A 16,680-nucleotide genomic window follows, 5' to 3' on the forward strand; every position below is an offset into this window, starting at 1 on the left:
AGGCACGTGGGGTGAGTGAGAGGCACGTGGAGTGGGTGAGAGGCACGTGGGGTGAGTGAGAAGCACGTGGAGTGGGTGAGAGGCACGTGGAGTGGGTGAGAGGCACGTGGAGTGGGTGAGAGGCACGTGGGGTGAGTGAGAGGCACGTGGAGTGAGTGAGAGGCACGTGGAGTGAGTGAGAGGCACGTGGAGTGAGTGAGAGGCACGTGGAGTGGGTGAGAGGCACGTGGAGTCAGTGAGTGAGAGGCACGTGGAGTGAGTGAGAGGCACGTGGAGTGGGTGAGAGGCACGTGGAGTGAGTGAGAGGCACGTGGAGTGAGTGAGAGGCACGTGGAGTGGGTGAGAGGCACGTGGAGTGAGTGAGAGGCACGTGGAGTGAGTGAGAGGCACGTGGAGTGAGTGAGAGGCACGTGGAGTGGGTGAGAGGCACCTGGAGTGAGTAAGAGGCACGTGGAGTGGGTGAGAGGCACGTGGAGTGGGTGAGAGGCATGTGGAGTGGGTGAGAGGCATGTGGAGTGAGTGAGAGGCACGGGGAGTGAGTGAGAGGCACGCGGAGTGGGTGAGAGGCACGCGGGGTGAGTGAGAGGCACGCGGAGTGGGTGAGAGGCACGTGGAGCGAGTGAGAGGCACGTGGAGCGGGCGAGAGGCACGTGGGGTGAGTGAGAGGCACGTGGAGTGGGTGAGAGGTACGTGGAGTGGGTGAGAGCCAGGGGGAGTGAGTGAGAGGGACGTGGAGTGGGTGAGAGCCACGTGGAGTGAGTGAGAGGCACGTGGAGTGGGTGAGAGGCACGTGGAGTGAGTGAGAGGCACGTGGAGTGGGTGAGAGGCACGTGGAGTGGGTGAGAGGCACGGGGAGTGGGTGAGAGGCATGTGGAGTGAGTGAGAGGCACGTGGGGTGAGTGAGAGGCACGTGGAGTGAGTGAGAGGCACGTGGGGTGAGTGAGAGGCACGTGGGGTGAGTGAGAGGCACGTGGGGTGGGTGAGAGGCACGTGGGGTGAGTGAGAGGCACGTGGAGTGAGTGAGAGGCACGTGGAGTGAGTGAGAGGCACGCGGAGTGAGTGAGAGGCACGTGGAGTGAGTGAGAGGCACGTGGGGTGAGTGAGAGGCACGTGGAGTGAGTGAGAGGCACGTGGAGTGGGTGAGAGGCACGTGGGGTGAGTGAGAGGCACGTGGAGTGGGTGAGAGGCACGTGGAGTGAGTGAGAGGCACGTGGAGTGGGTGAGAGGCACGTGGAGTGGGTGAGAGGCACGTGGAGTGAGTGAGAGGCACGTGGGGTGAGTGAGAGGCACGTGGAGTGGGTGAGAGGCACGTGGAGTGGATGAGAGGCACGTGGAGTGAGTGAGAGGCACGTGGAGTGAGTGAGAGGCACGTGGAGTGGGTGAGAGGCACGTGGAGTGGGTGAGAGGCACGTGGAGGGAGTGAGAGGCACGTGGAGTGGGTGAGAGGCACGTGGGGTGAGTGAGAGGCACGTGGAGTGAGTGAGAGGCACGTGGGGTGAGTGAGAGGCACGTGGGGTGAGTGAGAGGCACGTGGAGTGGGAGAGAGGCACGTGGAGTGAGTGAGAGGCACGTGGGGTGAGTGAGAGGCACGTGGGGTGAGTGAGAGGCACGTGGAGTGGGTGAGAGGCACGTGGAGTGGGTGAGAGGCACGTGGAGTGAGTGAGAGGCACGTGGAGTGAGAGGCACGTGGAGTGAGTGAGAGGCACGTGGAGTAGGTGAGAGGCACGTGGAGTGGGTGAGAGGCACGTGGGGTGAGTGAGAGGCACGTGGAGTGGGTGAGAGGCACGTGGAGTGAGTGAGAGGCACGTGGAGTGAGTGAGAGGCACGTGGAGTGAGAGGCACGTGGAGTGAGTGAGAGGCACGTGGAGTGGGTGAGAGGTACGTGGGGTGAGTGAGAGGCACGTGGGGTGAGTAAGAGGCACGCGGAGTGAGTGAGAGGCACGCGGAGTGAGTGAGAGGCACGCGGAGTGGGTGAGAGGCACGTGGGGTGAGTGAGAAGCACGTGGAGTGGGTGAGAGGCACGTGGAGTGGGTGAGAGGCACGTGGAGTGGGTGAGAGGCACGTGGGGTGAGTGAGAGGCACGTGGAGTGGGTGAGAGGCACGTGGGGTGAGTGAGAAGCACGTGGAGTGGGTGAGAGGCACGTGGAGTGGGTGAGAGGCACGTGGAGTGGGTGAGAGGCACGTGGGGTGAGTGAGAGGCACGTGGAGTGAGTGAGAGGCACGTGGAGTGAGTGAGAGGCACGTGGAGTGAGTGAGAGGCACGTGGAGTGGGTGAGAGGCACGTGGAGTCAGTGAGTGAGAGGCACGTGGAGTGAGTGAGAGGCACGTGGAGTGGGTGAGAGGCACGTGGAGTGAGTGAGAGGCACGTGGAGTGAGTGAGAGGCACGTGGAGTGGGTGAGAGGCACGTGGAGTGAGTGAGAGGCACGTGGAGTGAGTGAGAGGCACGTGGAGTGAGTGAGAGGCACGTGGAGTGGGTGAGAGGCACCTGGAGTGAGTAAGAGGCACGTGGAGTGGGTGAGAGGCACGTGGAGTGGGTGAGAGGCATGTGGAGTGGGTGAGAGGCATGTGGAGTGAGTGAGAGGCACGGGGAGTGAGTGAGAGGCACGCGGAGTGGGTGAGAGGCACGCGGGGTGAGTGAGAGGCACGCGGAGTGGGTGAGAGGCACGTGGAGCGAGTGAGAGGCACGTGGAGCGGGCGAGAGGCACGTGGGGTGAGTGAGAGGCACGTGGAGTGGGTGAGAGGTACGTGGAGTGGGTGAGAGCCAGGGGGAGTGAGTGAGAGGGACGTGGAGTGGGTGAGAGCCACGTGGAGTGAGTGAGAGCCACGTGGAGTGAGTGAGAGGCACGTGGAGTGGGTGAGAGGCACGTGGAGTGAGTGAGAGGCACGTGGAGTGGGTGAGAGGCACGTGGAGTGGGTGAGAGGCACGGGGAGTGGGTGAGAGGCATGTGGAGTGAGTGAGAGGCACGTGGGGTGAGTGAGAGGCACGGGGAGTGAGTGAGAGGCACGCGGAGTGGGTGAGAGGCACGTGGGGTGAGTGAGAGGCACGTGGAGTGGATGAGAGGCACGTGGAGCGAGTGAGAGGCACGTGGAGCGGGTGAGAGGCACGTGGGGTGAGTGAGAGGCACGTGGAGTGGGTGAGAGGTACGTGGAGTGGGTGAGAGCCACGGGGAGTGAGTGAGAGGGACGTGGAGTGGGTGAGAGCCACGTGGAGTGAGTGAGAGGCATGTGGAGTGAGTGAGAGGCACGCGGAGTGAGTGAGAGCCACGTGGAGCGGGTGAGAGCTACGTGGAGCGAGTGAGAGGCACGTGGAGCGAGTGAAAGCCACGTGGAGCGGGTGAGAGCAACGTGGAGCGGGTGAGAGCCACGTGGAGCGGGTGAGAGCCACGTGGAGCGGGTGAGCGCCACGTGGAGCGGGTGAGAGCCACGTGGAGCGAGTGAGAGCCACGTGGAGCGGGTGAGAGCCACGTGGAGCGAGTGAGAGCCACCTGGAGCGGGTGAGAGCCACGTGGAGCGAGTGAGAGCCACGTGGAGCGGGTGAGAGCCACGTGGAGCGGGTGAGAGCCACGTGGAGCGGGTGAGAGCCACGTTCAGTGAGTCAGAGCCACGAGTCCGCGGAGTGTCCAAGGCACGGTTTTTGGGCGCATGGGAGCAGGGTGGGCTCGTTGTGACGCTGTGCGTTTCCGTTCCTGCAGAAGGAGTTTCCCTTCCTCAACTGGACCCTGTACCTGAGTGGACTGTTCTCCAATGGGACGTACGAAACCCAGCCCCTCATCATTGACTCGATTCCCTACTTCCAGAAACTGTCCGATTACGTGAAAAAATCTGACCCCAAGTAAGTTAACCGTATGCCGCGTTGCAGGAGTCACTGTTTGCACGCGCTTGTGTTTGGTACAGTTATTGTCACAACCCAGCTTGTTTAAAAGTCTCGAGACACGGCATTTGTACGTGGTGATAATCTTTGCGATGAGCGGGTTTTCAACAGCTCGCGGTATTGATTGCGAAACCCATGGTTGTGTGGCCATCTGCTGGCTCTGCAACAGGCCCCCACGCGTCTGGCACCATTCTGGCCACCATCAGTCCGGCCAACAAGACAAAGGCAGAGTTCCCCCCCCCCGTGTGCCCTTTACTGGCTGCCGCGTCAAATGTCGCAAGACCACCACGACGCACACAGCGGGGCCAGCAGCCCCCGTGTGTCTCTCAAGTGCTCACATTTATAACGACGCAGCTCGTCACACTCATTTGAGGCTGAGTCGAACTGAGGGGAAGCCACGGGACCGGTTCAGACATTTGACACCAATGTTGACCGTGAGCGGGAATCGAACTAGCGGCCGCTGACTTCCATGGCAAAGTATGCCAACCACTACACTGCTGCTTCTGGTGCACACACACACAAAGACAAAGATCCCCCGTATAGCCTTAACAGGCTATATTCTTAGGTTTTTTCGGTAAAGTCTCGTAGGTAAAAAATTAAAATTAATAAAAGTAAAATAAAAGATTAAATTAAATTAAAAATCCTTAACAGGCTGTTGGTGCAAGTGCTGTTAGCGAGCACCTATGAAGGCCGGCACGGTACAAGAGGAGGTGGGTGCCCAGCACCACACCCGACCGCATTTTTGTCTTTCCATTGGCAATGCTTTTACACACCGCACCAGGTACTCATTTAAGGCTGAGACGACCTAGGGGAGGCCCAGGACCGGTTCAGATAATCGTCACTGGTGTTGGGCGTTAGCGGGAATCGAACTCGGGTGGCCAGGTTTGTAGCGCAGCGCGCTAACCGCGACGCCACCGCTCCCCACGCACAATACACGTTGCCACGCTCGCACCCGTCTGCATCGTGTGTTTGCGAGTCGGATCGGCCCGATGCTGCTGCTGTCCAGAAAAGCGTTGTCGATGTCACTGCCGGACAGAACCTGCAGGGGGCACCAGGGGACCGTGGTGCCTTCGTGCTTTTGATGGACAGCAGAAGGGGACCACCCTCTAATGACATATAAACTTGTAAATCGCAGTTGCTGAGCACATGTCAAATTGACAAAACGCTCAGCGGCCAGCCACAAGTGGCACGAATCAAAGTTTTAATAGGCAAGAGTGTAACACGGGAGGGAGGGAATTCCAAAGTGGAGGGGTCCGGGGGGAAGAGCTGAGAGAGCAGTGGAAGAGGCCGTGATGTTTTACAGAATGTCGGTGCTTCACTCATCTCTTCACTACGTGTGGTTCTTGTGCCATGCACCAATTACATTTCTGCAAGTTAACGCCGTTAAACCGACAGCTGTAGCGTTTAATGTCACTTGCTGCCGCTTGAGATGGTCGTGGTTGGTGCATGTCGTTATTAATGTTCTCGAATTCCCCATGGTGACAGAACACTGACCAACTACGCGCTGTGGATGCTCATCCAGAAGATGATCCCCAGCTTGGATTACAGATTTAGGAAGGCCGCCCTCATCATGGCCGAAGCGATTGATGAGACCACGGAGGTGAATAAAGACAAAACACGTTTGGACGTGTTCAGGTGGACACCTGCCGCGGTTAGACCCAGACAAGCCGGGAAATTGGCGCCTGTGTTCGGGTGGCAGGAATTGATTGTACCGAGATCTGGTAGCATCGCGTTGAACTTCACTGCAAAGTTCGAGCTCGGCTGACTTAGAACTGTGTCTGGGTTTGTTCTGTGAATAAGGTGGCGACCCAAAGTTAGACAGTGTTTAAGACTTCATGTTTAATGCTCGTTCGCCCTCCACGTGTACAGAAATTGTGGCGTCCCTCCAATTGAAGACTCGTTGAGGAAAGCGTTTGATTGACACGAGCAGAGATGAGAAATAAAATAATACATTTGTTGGATCGTCAGGACGGTAGAGGATTACGATGAGCGTGGCCCTTTATCTAGCGGAGTGACGAGGCAACGTGACTCTCTGCTCAGCGTGAGCATGGAGGCAGTGCTCATCTCCTGTTTTTACAGCCCTCAGCCAGTGGTGGAAATTGTGCATTCCTATAAAAGGTGCAAGTCTATTCACAGGACAACCACTGTTGACTTTCCCACAACGTGGTAGCTATTTTACAGGCCCCATAAGGATGATGGGCCGAGTCAACTCCCAACCAGGATTTGAGCTCGCAACCTCCCGATTGTGAGCCGCTCGCTCTGCCGCTGAGCCATTTGATGGGTTCAAGTATTCAGTCTCTGACGATGAGATGCAGCCATCCAGAATATTACTGAGAAGCTGGACGATAGCCATAGGATTGTAGACCGAGATTGGTTTTACTGCAGGGTCTTCATGTGGAGGAGGGAACGGCAATCGTTAAACATTTCTCACACCTGCGATTAGCACGGTTGGCTCCGTACGTGCGAAAGAAGTTCAACATACTTACATACATTTAGGATGTGTAATGAAGCCGCGGTAATGCTGCGTGCTGCACCAGACGCGATGAATGTTATGTAGATCCCGCGGATTGATTCTTGTCTCGTGGGCTGCAAACAGTGAGCATGGACTGAGCAACCCTTCCAATTAAACTCTCCGAACGTGCAATGTTTGGCACAATGATGGTCGCGCATGACAACGACTCAAGACACATTTGGCCGGAAATGCTGGGTGACGCTTTGGTGCGATGATTGTGATGTTGTCAGCCTGTGCGCCGCTGGGAGTTCTGCATGGATCTGGCAGACAAGTCCTTGACCTACGCCCTGGGGGAAATTTTTGCGATGAAAGAAATCACGGCGAAAAGAAAAGATGACGTAAGTGCTCTCCTTTTGTTCTGCGGTTCAGATCTCCCATTGTCAATTGCAGTTCCATTCTTAACTCCAGCGCGTGCCATACTCCGGATGTCATAACATTGGAACTACGGCACATGTAGGAACAGGGGCGGTTTCTTCATTAGGGCGATTGGGCGACGCACCACCAATGTCATTCAACCACAGAGTCACGCTAGCCGTCACTGTGCCGCTGGATATAGTCCAATCAGCGTCATGCTACGTTCTGTGGAGTACCACCTCTTTTTGGGCGATTTCCCTCCAGCTGAGAATCGCCCCGAGTGGTCCCATAGACTTACATTCAAAGATGTTTTTTTTCGAACGGGGGCGCTGCAATGCATTCTCTATGGGTTCCGGGAGGGCTCGCCCTAACGTGCTTACGTCATCATACGTGCTTACGTCATCATACGTAAGCACGTTTCATCCAACAATATAATTTGTCGCCACCTAGTGGAATCTTTAATAAAATAAACCTGAGTGGTTTGTTTTAATAGTGAGTATAGAAACAACCAAGATGTATTGTAAGAGTCACTTTATTTTTCATTAATATTAAAGAAGTGAAGTTGCCTTTACATGCTTAAGCTGTTAATTTATCCATTGCATGGGTGGACCTTATCCTTATCAATCATCCAGACATTTGCCCCCCCTGAGAGATTTTGCAGGAGCCGCCACTGTGTAGGAAGGATGTCATAGCGCTGTGAGAAAATTCAGTTGTGGTTGAAGGAGCTTACTCTTATTTTTCAGTCGAAATTGATTAAAATTTTAACTTTAGACTTTATCAATGATCGAGCCCTCTGCCACCATTGTTGCACGGAGCAAATCGTGTGCTTACGTTTTCCTTGCTTGATCATACAGTTGCAGAAATGTTAAATATGGCATGGATACAGGTCCTGTTGAAATACGTCTCCAAAGATTCCAGAGCGATTATTTATTCAAAGGACGTGGTCATCTGATAAGTGGACCTGCGGTGACTTTGCCTTATCTTTGGCATTTTCTGCAACTGCGTTACTCCCAGTTTCAGTCTCCAGCTTTGCATGTCGCCTCTCAAGTAGATTTTTGTTGAGCCAGATGGGAACTCAAGAGAACAGGAAAGGAGTTCCATTTGCAAGCGCAACCTGGGGCACCAAAATTACAAAAACGAAATGGATAAAATATAAAATGCAGCAATCAAGCAAAGAGGAATCAGGGCAAAAACAACTCTCTATTAAAAATATTGTAAATCCAAAACAGTGCAAACACAATGATAAATTACATGTATTTTTTTTTTATCCTGTAAAAAGTTGTCTTGGGCAAATTACTTTTAATCGCTATTCATAGCAAAATGAAAATGATGTTACAGAAACATCGATGTATTAATAGTGATGATTGTACTCGTATGTAAACATACAAGGGCGTAGGGTATGGAGGAGGTCGTGGGTTCGATCCCGACCCTGATGCCTTTATATTTGGAATGTGCATGTTCTCCCTGTGGTCGCATGGATTTTTCTCTGAGTCCTCTGGTTTTTCCTTCCACATTTAGAATCAACGTGTCTTCATAGTATTTGACTGCTATACATTTCCACGTGACTTCGTTGAGCTATCATTTGTGAGCAGGTCGCTTCTGACAAAAGAGCTACACCACTAACTGGGCCTTACCTGGTAAAGTAAAACATGGTTTACTTTAGTTTACAATTATAGCTGTAAAACACATGTCAGTCCATATGAGAAGGTGAGTTGAGCTATGTTTTACACCAGCAGTAAACCGTGACATGGTGGCAAGGTGTAATTGTGACGCAAACGTGTAAAACATTCACGAATCATTATCGGAGAACAATCCTGCCCTGAACACTGACACAGCCACATGTACAGACCTCACAACCGCACACGAGCAGCGAGGCTATACATTAATGCATTAAATTATCACATTGTTTTAAATACATTCCCGTGAAAAAAACTGAAGCTCATGTGAGCTCAAAGGTGGTGGCTCTGCACGTGGCCTGTAACCCAGCTCTGGAGGTAGAGAGGGCTGGTGGACCATTGCACAAATGTTTGTGAATCTAGTAGATGCTGTACCCTGCCTGTTCTAGGAACACCTGGGACAGCAAGTGTCAACTAATCTCTGTCCACATCTGTGTTGTTTCCGAGCACGCGTGGGTTATCTCTGGGTGATTTGGTTTCCTCCCACACGTAGACACTCATTAATTGGCTGAAAACACGTTCGTATAAAGGGGACCGCAGAGCTTGGGCACTTGTTGGTAACATCGGCTCACTGCGTGGCTGCTGCTGCTGCTGTTGCCCTCTCCCGTTGAGAGGGAGCGACTCCTGTGCAGCGCTGGCGCCGTATAAAAAGTTGAGATGACTCATCATCATCATCAGGTGCAATGTTCATCACAATTCTCCCCGCACGTTGAATAGGATCCACGTTATCTCCGTGGCCTTTGACATATAATTTAAAATGTTACTTGAACATTTATTCATAAGGAGTAACTTTATAAGTTGTCAATAAACGTTTCTGAAAAGTTTAATACAAAACGTAGAATATATACGGAAAGCCTTTGAAACGTGTGATTGTTCATTTTTGTCTTCTTGGTTCTTTCGGTAAAGTCACGTAGAATGGAAATAATAAAATAATAAAAATAAAACATAATTAAATAATGTTTTTTTTATTATTTCCATTCTACGTGACTTTACCGAAATAACCAAGAAGATGAATCCCTCCAGTCACGAAAGCTTTAAATCGAAATGTTCATTTTTGATTAAAGGTAAAGGTAATGACCTCCCAACAGTCCAATTAAGCATCATTGTCTAAGAGAGACGTCGGTACCATCTCTGCTATGGACGTTTGTATTTTGTACCATTTAATATACGGTGTCTTGCGTGGCTTAGGTGAAGAACATGATCAAGAATATGAAGGACGCCTTTAAAGATAATCTGGATCACCTACCCTGGATGGACAACAAGACTCGGCTTGCCGCGAAGGAGAAGGTAGTTTGTGTGATCCTCGGTGTTTGTGTCGGAGCTTGGACGACGCAACTCCCCCACTACCCCCAGGCCGCAGTGGAGTGGCGATTCCGTGCGTTATCTGTGAGTCTAAGGAGAGTTCGGCAAAGAGCTTGTCTAACGCCTACGAGTAGCTCTCTTTCTCTCTTTGCGTGGCTATGAGTGACGTGACCACACTGCGAATAATGCGGCCCCACTCGCCGTTGCAACGGGCGTAGATGTCGTAGCAGGGTGCGCTTTGAGTCGTGACGCTTAACGCGGCACCCGTGTTAAAACGACGGCGTGTGACGTCGCTCGCCGTCAGCCGTGGCCGTTGTCTCTAAGCCGGAGGTCGCAGTGAGCTACTAAACTCGTTCTCCTCCCGGCCACGCTGGCTTGTTACGTTTCATTCTCGAGTTCCTCCTTCCTTTTTCCAATCCCACTGTCAGAAAACGTCTTCTAATTTCACCTTGAAAAGTGTCATGGAGCCGCACCGCCCGGTCCGACTCCCCTTGTTTATACGTATCCCACTACTTTGAGTAAACTTGGTGCGACCATTCTTGGGGGCGGTGTTGTCGTTTCTACGTGTTTCATTTAGGCATTGCTCTGTAAGAGGCCCGGCACGATGTCAATGGAGCTGTGTTGGTAGTTCCAGTATACGTTGGGCACTTTTAGCAAGAAAAGTTCTGAAGAATTGTCTTTTTACGTGCTGTGGAAACATATCCAACATATTGCCATGGTCACCAATGTTATCCAATCAAATTCCTTGATTCGTAGCAGTGACTCCTACATTATGAAGTTTGTTAAACCAATCTGGTCTGTTCAACAGCAATTACATTGTACGTATGTATGCTGAACTTATTTCATACCGTACGTAGCCAATTGTGCTAATTGGCCCTGAGGAAAACCACATTTCAAATTGCTCTAAAATGTTCGCCTTCAAATTTGTTTAAGTGGCTAAACGTTCAAGGTGAACAGCCCAGAATAAACGTTGTTCTGTAGACGTGGCTTGCCACCACCACCACCAAAGAGTGGAATGATATCTATGCATTTTGCATGTGTCCGTTTTGTTTCAGGCAAAAAACATCCAGTCTGCGGTTGGTGAGGATGACTACATGGAAGATGTCTCGAATGTGGATGATATCTACCAAGATGTGCGTATGGGGGAAGCTCCTGGCAGTTGTGATCTTCACATCGTACTATTGATTGCTTTGAAAGTCATTTGTTCTATAGTCCAGTAAAACCTCTCAAAGCCAGACTCGAGTTAGCCAGAAGTTAGGGTAAGCCAGAAGGCTTTGCTAAATAAATAAGCAAATGCGTAAATAAATCAATAACTCCGGGCTCCGGTTGGTGTGCCGTTTGTACACTGATGAAGCTGGGTGCGCGACGACTGCCCAGCCGTGGTCACGCGCCGTGGTCACACAACCGTAGTCAAGCGCCGTGGTCACGCGCCGTGGTCACACAACTGTGGTCACGATCCGTGGTCACGATCCGTGGTCACGATCCGTGGTCACGATCCGTGGTCACACAACCGTAGTCACGCGCCGTGGTCACGATCCGTGGTCACGATCCGTGGTCACGAGCCGTGGTCACGATCCGTGGTCACGATCCGTGGTCACACAACCGTAGTCACGATCCGTGGTCACGATCCGTGGTCATGAGCCGTGGTCACACAACCGTAGTCACGATCCGTGGTCACGATCCGTGGTCACGATCCGTGGTCACACAACCGTAGTCACGATCCGTGGTCACGATCCGTGGTCACGAGCCGTGGTCACACAACCGTAGTCACGATCCGTGGTCACGATCCGTGGTCACGATCCGTGGTCACACAACCGTAGTCACGATCCGTGGTCACGAGCCGTGGTCACACAACCGTAGTCACGCGCCGTGGTCACGATCCGTGGTCACGAGCCGTGGTCACGAGCCGTGGTCACGCGCCCTGGTCACGCGCTATAGTCAAACAGGTGAGAGTCGGGCCGCTTGGCAGTTACTTTACAAAGGGAATCATTTTGGAGGCCTGACACAAAATCGATTTAGCCTCGGCCTTCTCCCTCTACCTGACGGTGATGGTGACTTAAATTGTACTCTCGCGATGCTTTTGCATTATTAAATTGTAACTGTCAAATTGTAATTCTTTAGTTTATTATTAGATGTACTTGGCTTCTAAATGTCACCAGAATGTAATAATTAAGCATTATTACATTCTGATGATTAACGTTAGCTCCCCTACAGTTCATCTTCAATAGGTTTCACTGCCAATGCGTTTTAGCTGTTCATAATTAACGATTTGTTTGTGCACGTTAAACCTTCGAGTTGTTGTGGGTTTTTGTCATGCGGTCTACCTACCACTAAAACATTGTGTGTGCAACCCCTGCTCATTGCACTGGGGCGCAGAAAACCTCATCTTCCTGCGACTCCACAGCTTGTGCGCTCCCTGAGTCGTCCTCGCACAGGAAAACTGTCCCCTCTTCATTTTAATTATGATGGCCACCATCATCATCATGCTCGTTTTACCCAATGAAAGCCTCAATGGGTCTCATGACTCGTTTTCAGGAGGGCCCGGCCAAGTTGTCGCAGCAGGAGGACGATGGTTGCTGAGTGTCCCAATAGAGCGATTTGCGGCCGTCATTTTTCAAACATTGCAAAGTTTGAGCCGTGACCGCCACACACGAGGGCTTGCTCTTGGGAATGACATCATGGGATCTTAACTGTCTACTGTGAGTGAATAATGTAACGGGATCTTAACTGTCTACTGTGAGTGAATAATGTCACGGGATCTTAACTGTCTACTGTGAGTGAATAACGTCACGGGATCTTAACTGTCTACTGTGAGTGAATAATGTCACGGGATCTTAACTGTCTACTGTGAGTGAATAATGTCACGGGATCTTAGCTGTCTACTGTGAGTGAATAATGTCACGGGATCTTAACTGTCTACTGTGAGTGAATAACGTCAAGGGATCTTAACTGTCTACTGTGAGTGAATAATGTCACGGGATCTTAACTGTCTACTGTGAGTGAATAACGTCAAGGGATCTTAACTGTCTACTGTGAGTGAATAATGTCACGGGATCTTAACTGTCTACTGTGAGTGAATAATGTCACGGGATCTTAACTGTCTACTGTGAGTGAATAATGTCACGGGATCTTAGCTGTCTACTGTGAGTGAATAATGTCACGGGATCTTAACTGTCTACTGTGAGTGAATAACGTCAAGGGATCTTAACTGTCTACTGTGAGTGAATAATGTCACGGGATCTTAACTGTCTACTGTGAGTGAATAACGTCAAGGGATCTTAACTGTCTACTGTAAGTGAAATACTTCACGGGATCTTAACCATCCACTGTGGGTGAAGAAGATGGTGCGTAGTATTTTCACGGTCAATGCCACACCACAGCAATAACCAGGACAACCGCCGGGCTCCAACCGTGAACCTCTGCAACGAGCGGTGAAGGCGCTGCCACTGGGCCACCTAAATGCCACTCACCGCTGCCGGCCCTGATGCACAGTGCGCGTGTTTCCTTTCTGAAAACAGTTCAAGGTTGTTGAAGGCAGATTCTTTGAAACCATGGTCAATTTCTACAATTACACATCCATAAGGACCATACGAACCATGTGGACCGACAAGATGAAATGGAGGTATGTACAGATTTTGACAATTATTCTTAATGTTCTGCATATGCATGACTAAAATATGTTTTGGTGCACCTAAGATGGTAGCTACTTGTGTTATTGAGGAGTGAACTCACTGGTTCACTCCAGTCACTTGCTCACCGGTGGTGAGTCGCGTCCTCATCACTACTACACACCCACCCACTCATCCACCCACTCATCCACCCACTCATCCACCCACTCACCCACCCACCACACCGCAGGTCACAACTACACACTCATCCAGATGAGACAAGCAGGCTCATTTGATCGAGTCGCTCACATTCCTGACTATTTGCCATTAACATGATAAACCGACCACCATCGGGTTGGCTGCCCACCACTCGCATTGTCATTGGCTACTGACATTTGGGCTATGCCCATTTCAAACCCTTATAAACAGTTTGCCTTTGGAAGCTAACCCCCCTTTTCCTGAAGATGCGATGGAAATGTCGTAGTTTTTTGTTATTTTCTTTGAACCTATCTACGTGACTTTACCGAAAGACCCAAAGAATATGAATTCCTGCAATCACGAAAGCTTTAAGTCAAGATTTATTATGGTGCTGTACATTGCTGGCCTTGGTGCCTGTGCTTAGCAACTGTGAGACACTCACAAATCATAACAGCAGAATATTAAATGTGTTTTAGTAACATGTTTCAAAGCATTACAAAATGGATAAGCATTACAGATGGGTAATAAAAGTACTATTAACATTCTCAACAGGGCTTTAATTATCAATGTCATGAGTTTTATGTCTAAAAATGTGAAAGATGGCATTTTAATGATCGGTATTGGTGCTTGGGTTTGGCCACGTGGTGGTAGTTTAATGCCATCATTCTTGTCATCAACTCTCCACCGCCCGACAAGATCGTCACGTTGACACAGATGTCTTGTTCGCACGTTGCCAACGCGTTGATCACATTCTGACCGACAAAGCTGCTCCTCACCGGTGGCTCGGGATGTTCCATGACTGAATTCAGCATCGACACACGGCGACGTTTTGTTAGAAAGTTACATTCTGCTCTTAATTTTGGTGGAAAAAAAAGTAATGAATAATTCAGAAGCATTTATATAAACTAATGTCGGCTTACGTTTGGCGGCAGACTGCCTTACCGCACACAATTTTCTTAATCTCATAAGATGTTGCAAATGTTGTTTTCATTTAAACATGCCATTAGCATCCCTCTTGTCCTCAATCTTTCAGAATATGTGTGTGTTTAGTTGTGGTGACGTAAGATCAGAATCATTTGAATTATAAAATAAATGGGCTCGCCCAATATTTTGGGATCCAAACTAAAACGGAACCAACAATGCTTGCATGAAAGTAGATATCCTGGTTTTCAATTCCATGCCAACTAATTCAGTACGAATGTTTCGTTGCGCAGTTCCACAGCTGTGGAATGTGAGAAGGGTTTAACGACCTGCCACTACCCCGCCAGGGGGTAATGACAGAGACGTAGCTGCGAATCGCGTCGCGTGTATTGCCAGGGGGGGTTGAAATGGAAACGTAGGAGTCCTGGCCTGCAACATAATCGAGCCACAATGGGCGTACGTCCTCCTCTCTCTCGCTCGTGAACAACAATTTGGGAAATGGCCGCGAGGAAAGCCGCCAAGCAGCGGCTGTCTCATTATGAGGCCTCCTTTGCCAGTACCAAAATATACTAATAGGGGTTTTCCCCTTTTTTCTGGCAACAAAACTGACACCTTTTACAAGGAACCATGTTTACATTAACCACAATACTTGAAGTCAAAATGCAAACAAAAAACAATACTTTGATAATTTATGCATTGTCCTTGAAACTTTTGGCGTCATCTGGTCGAACACCATATGAGACTAGGCTCTAAGGAAAGCTGTCTCTGGTGTGGACCAATGAGTTTCAAGGACAATTCATAAATTATCAGAGTATTGTTTTTTGTTTGCATTTTGACTGCAAGTATTGTGGTTGATGTAAACATGATTCCTTGTAAAAGGTGTCAGTTTTGTTGCCAGAAAAAAGGGGAAAACCCCTATTAGTTAGCGGGTGTCTCGTGAGGTCGCGTTGCTGATGGCTGTGTTTGTTTCACACAGGGCCCCACCGCAGACCGTGGATGCCTTCTACTACTATGAGAGCCTCAACACGATGTACATTCCAGCCGGCATCATGCAGGAGCCCTTTTACCAAGATGTCTACCCCACGTACGGCCGCTGTTGCACGTCCACTGCTGTCCATTAAACGAAGCCTAGAGAGCTTTGAGTGTAACGAGGTGGGATCTCAAGAGACCAGGATGAATGAGTCTCGTTTGTAATAGTGACTTGGGGCATCAGTCTGCCAGTGGGGGCGATGATTGCTGCTGTGTGCCATGGTGGCGAGATGTTAACCACCTCACCTGGTATACAGGAGGTCGTGGGTTTGATCCCTATCCTGACCTGACACCTGTATATTTGTATTTTGCATGTTGTACCTGCTGGTTGCATGGATTTTTATCCAGGTCCCTTGACGTTTAGAAACATGCGTTTAGAGTATTTAGCTGCTATAGATTCCCACAAGGTGGTAAGCCACTTTGTTGTGGCCAGGTCGCTTCTGAAAAAGAGCTCTCTATAGTTCAGTGGGCCTTACCTTCTAAAATATTTTTTAGATAGTTTTAGTTTAATCGTTTTTAATCGTGTGTCATCTCAATTGAGTAATTTGCAGGGTCATTTTCAAATGTACCAAATTTAGACCTGAACGCGGGCACACAAATGGCCTACTCTTGCGAATGATGTAGCGGGATCTTTAACGTCCACCATAAAGCAGACGGCGCGTTGCATTGTTACGGTCAACACACACCGCAATGTTGACCGGGGTGGCCGCTGGATTCGAACCGTGAACGTCTATAACAAGCGGCAAACGTGCTACCCACCGCTGGGCAGCGTCACCGCCCAAGAGAAGTGAAAATGTTCATTGTGGAATGAACCCTCAATGGAAAAAAAATCGTGAAGCGTTGTTGTGCAGACTGTTAATAACAAGAGGGCAAAAGCTTTGTTATCTGGCACTTAACCATCCGGAGTGCTCCGTTAGCCGGCATCTGTCATAGATGGCAATGAAAGTTGATGGTCGATGGACGAGACTGGTGACAGAATAGCAACAACACGAGGGAACGAGCTCAAGAAGATAACCACGCAGAGTAGCTCATCTGCACAGCGAGACGATTTGAGGCACCGCAACATCGCAGGTAGTTTGGTCATGGCTCCTGATGACGGCGATGAGCGTGAGATTTAACGTGAAGATGAAGAGAAGCTCGGCATAGAGAGGGGTACGAGAGATGCCGTCGAGGATCAGACGGAGAAGAGCAGCGAGGAAATAGAAAAA

General features: G+C 50.3%; 1 protein-coding gene across 1 annotated transcript in view; it reads left to right on the forward strand.

The window, feature by feature from the left end:
* LOC144722567 (endothelin-converting enzyme 2-like) overlaps positions 1-16,680 on the forward strand; it is a 61,038-nt gene that overhangs the window by 31,974 nt on the left and 12,384 nt on the right. Inside the window, exons 8-14 of the mRNA XM_078600747.1 lie at positions 3,694-3,833; positions 5,358-5,472; positions 6,615-6,722; positions 9,603-9,701; positions 10,772-10,849; positions 13,235-13,338; positions 15,420-15,527. Of these exons, the coding sequence (XP_078456873.1) occupies positions 3,694-3,833; positions 5,358-5,472; positions 6,615-6,722; positions 9,603-9,701; positions 10,772-10,849; positions 13,235-13,338; positions 15,420-15,527 (752 nt within the window). The remainder of the gene's footprint in view (positions 1-3,693; positions 3,834-5,357; positions 5,473-6,614; positions 6,723-9,602; positions 9,702-10,771; positions 10,850-13,234; positions 13,339-15,419; positions 15,528-16,680) is intronic.

Source organism: Lampetra planeri, chromosome 15, assembly GCF_965212315.1.
Source record: "Lampetra planeri chromosome 15, kcLamPlan1.2.h2, whole genome shotgun sequence".
NCBI classification, from domain to species: Eukaryota; Metazoa; Chordata; class Hyperoartia; order Petromyzontiformes; family Petromyzontidae; genus Lampetra; species Lampetra planeri.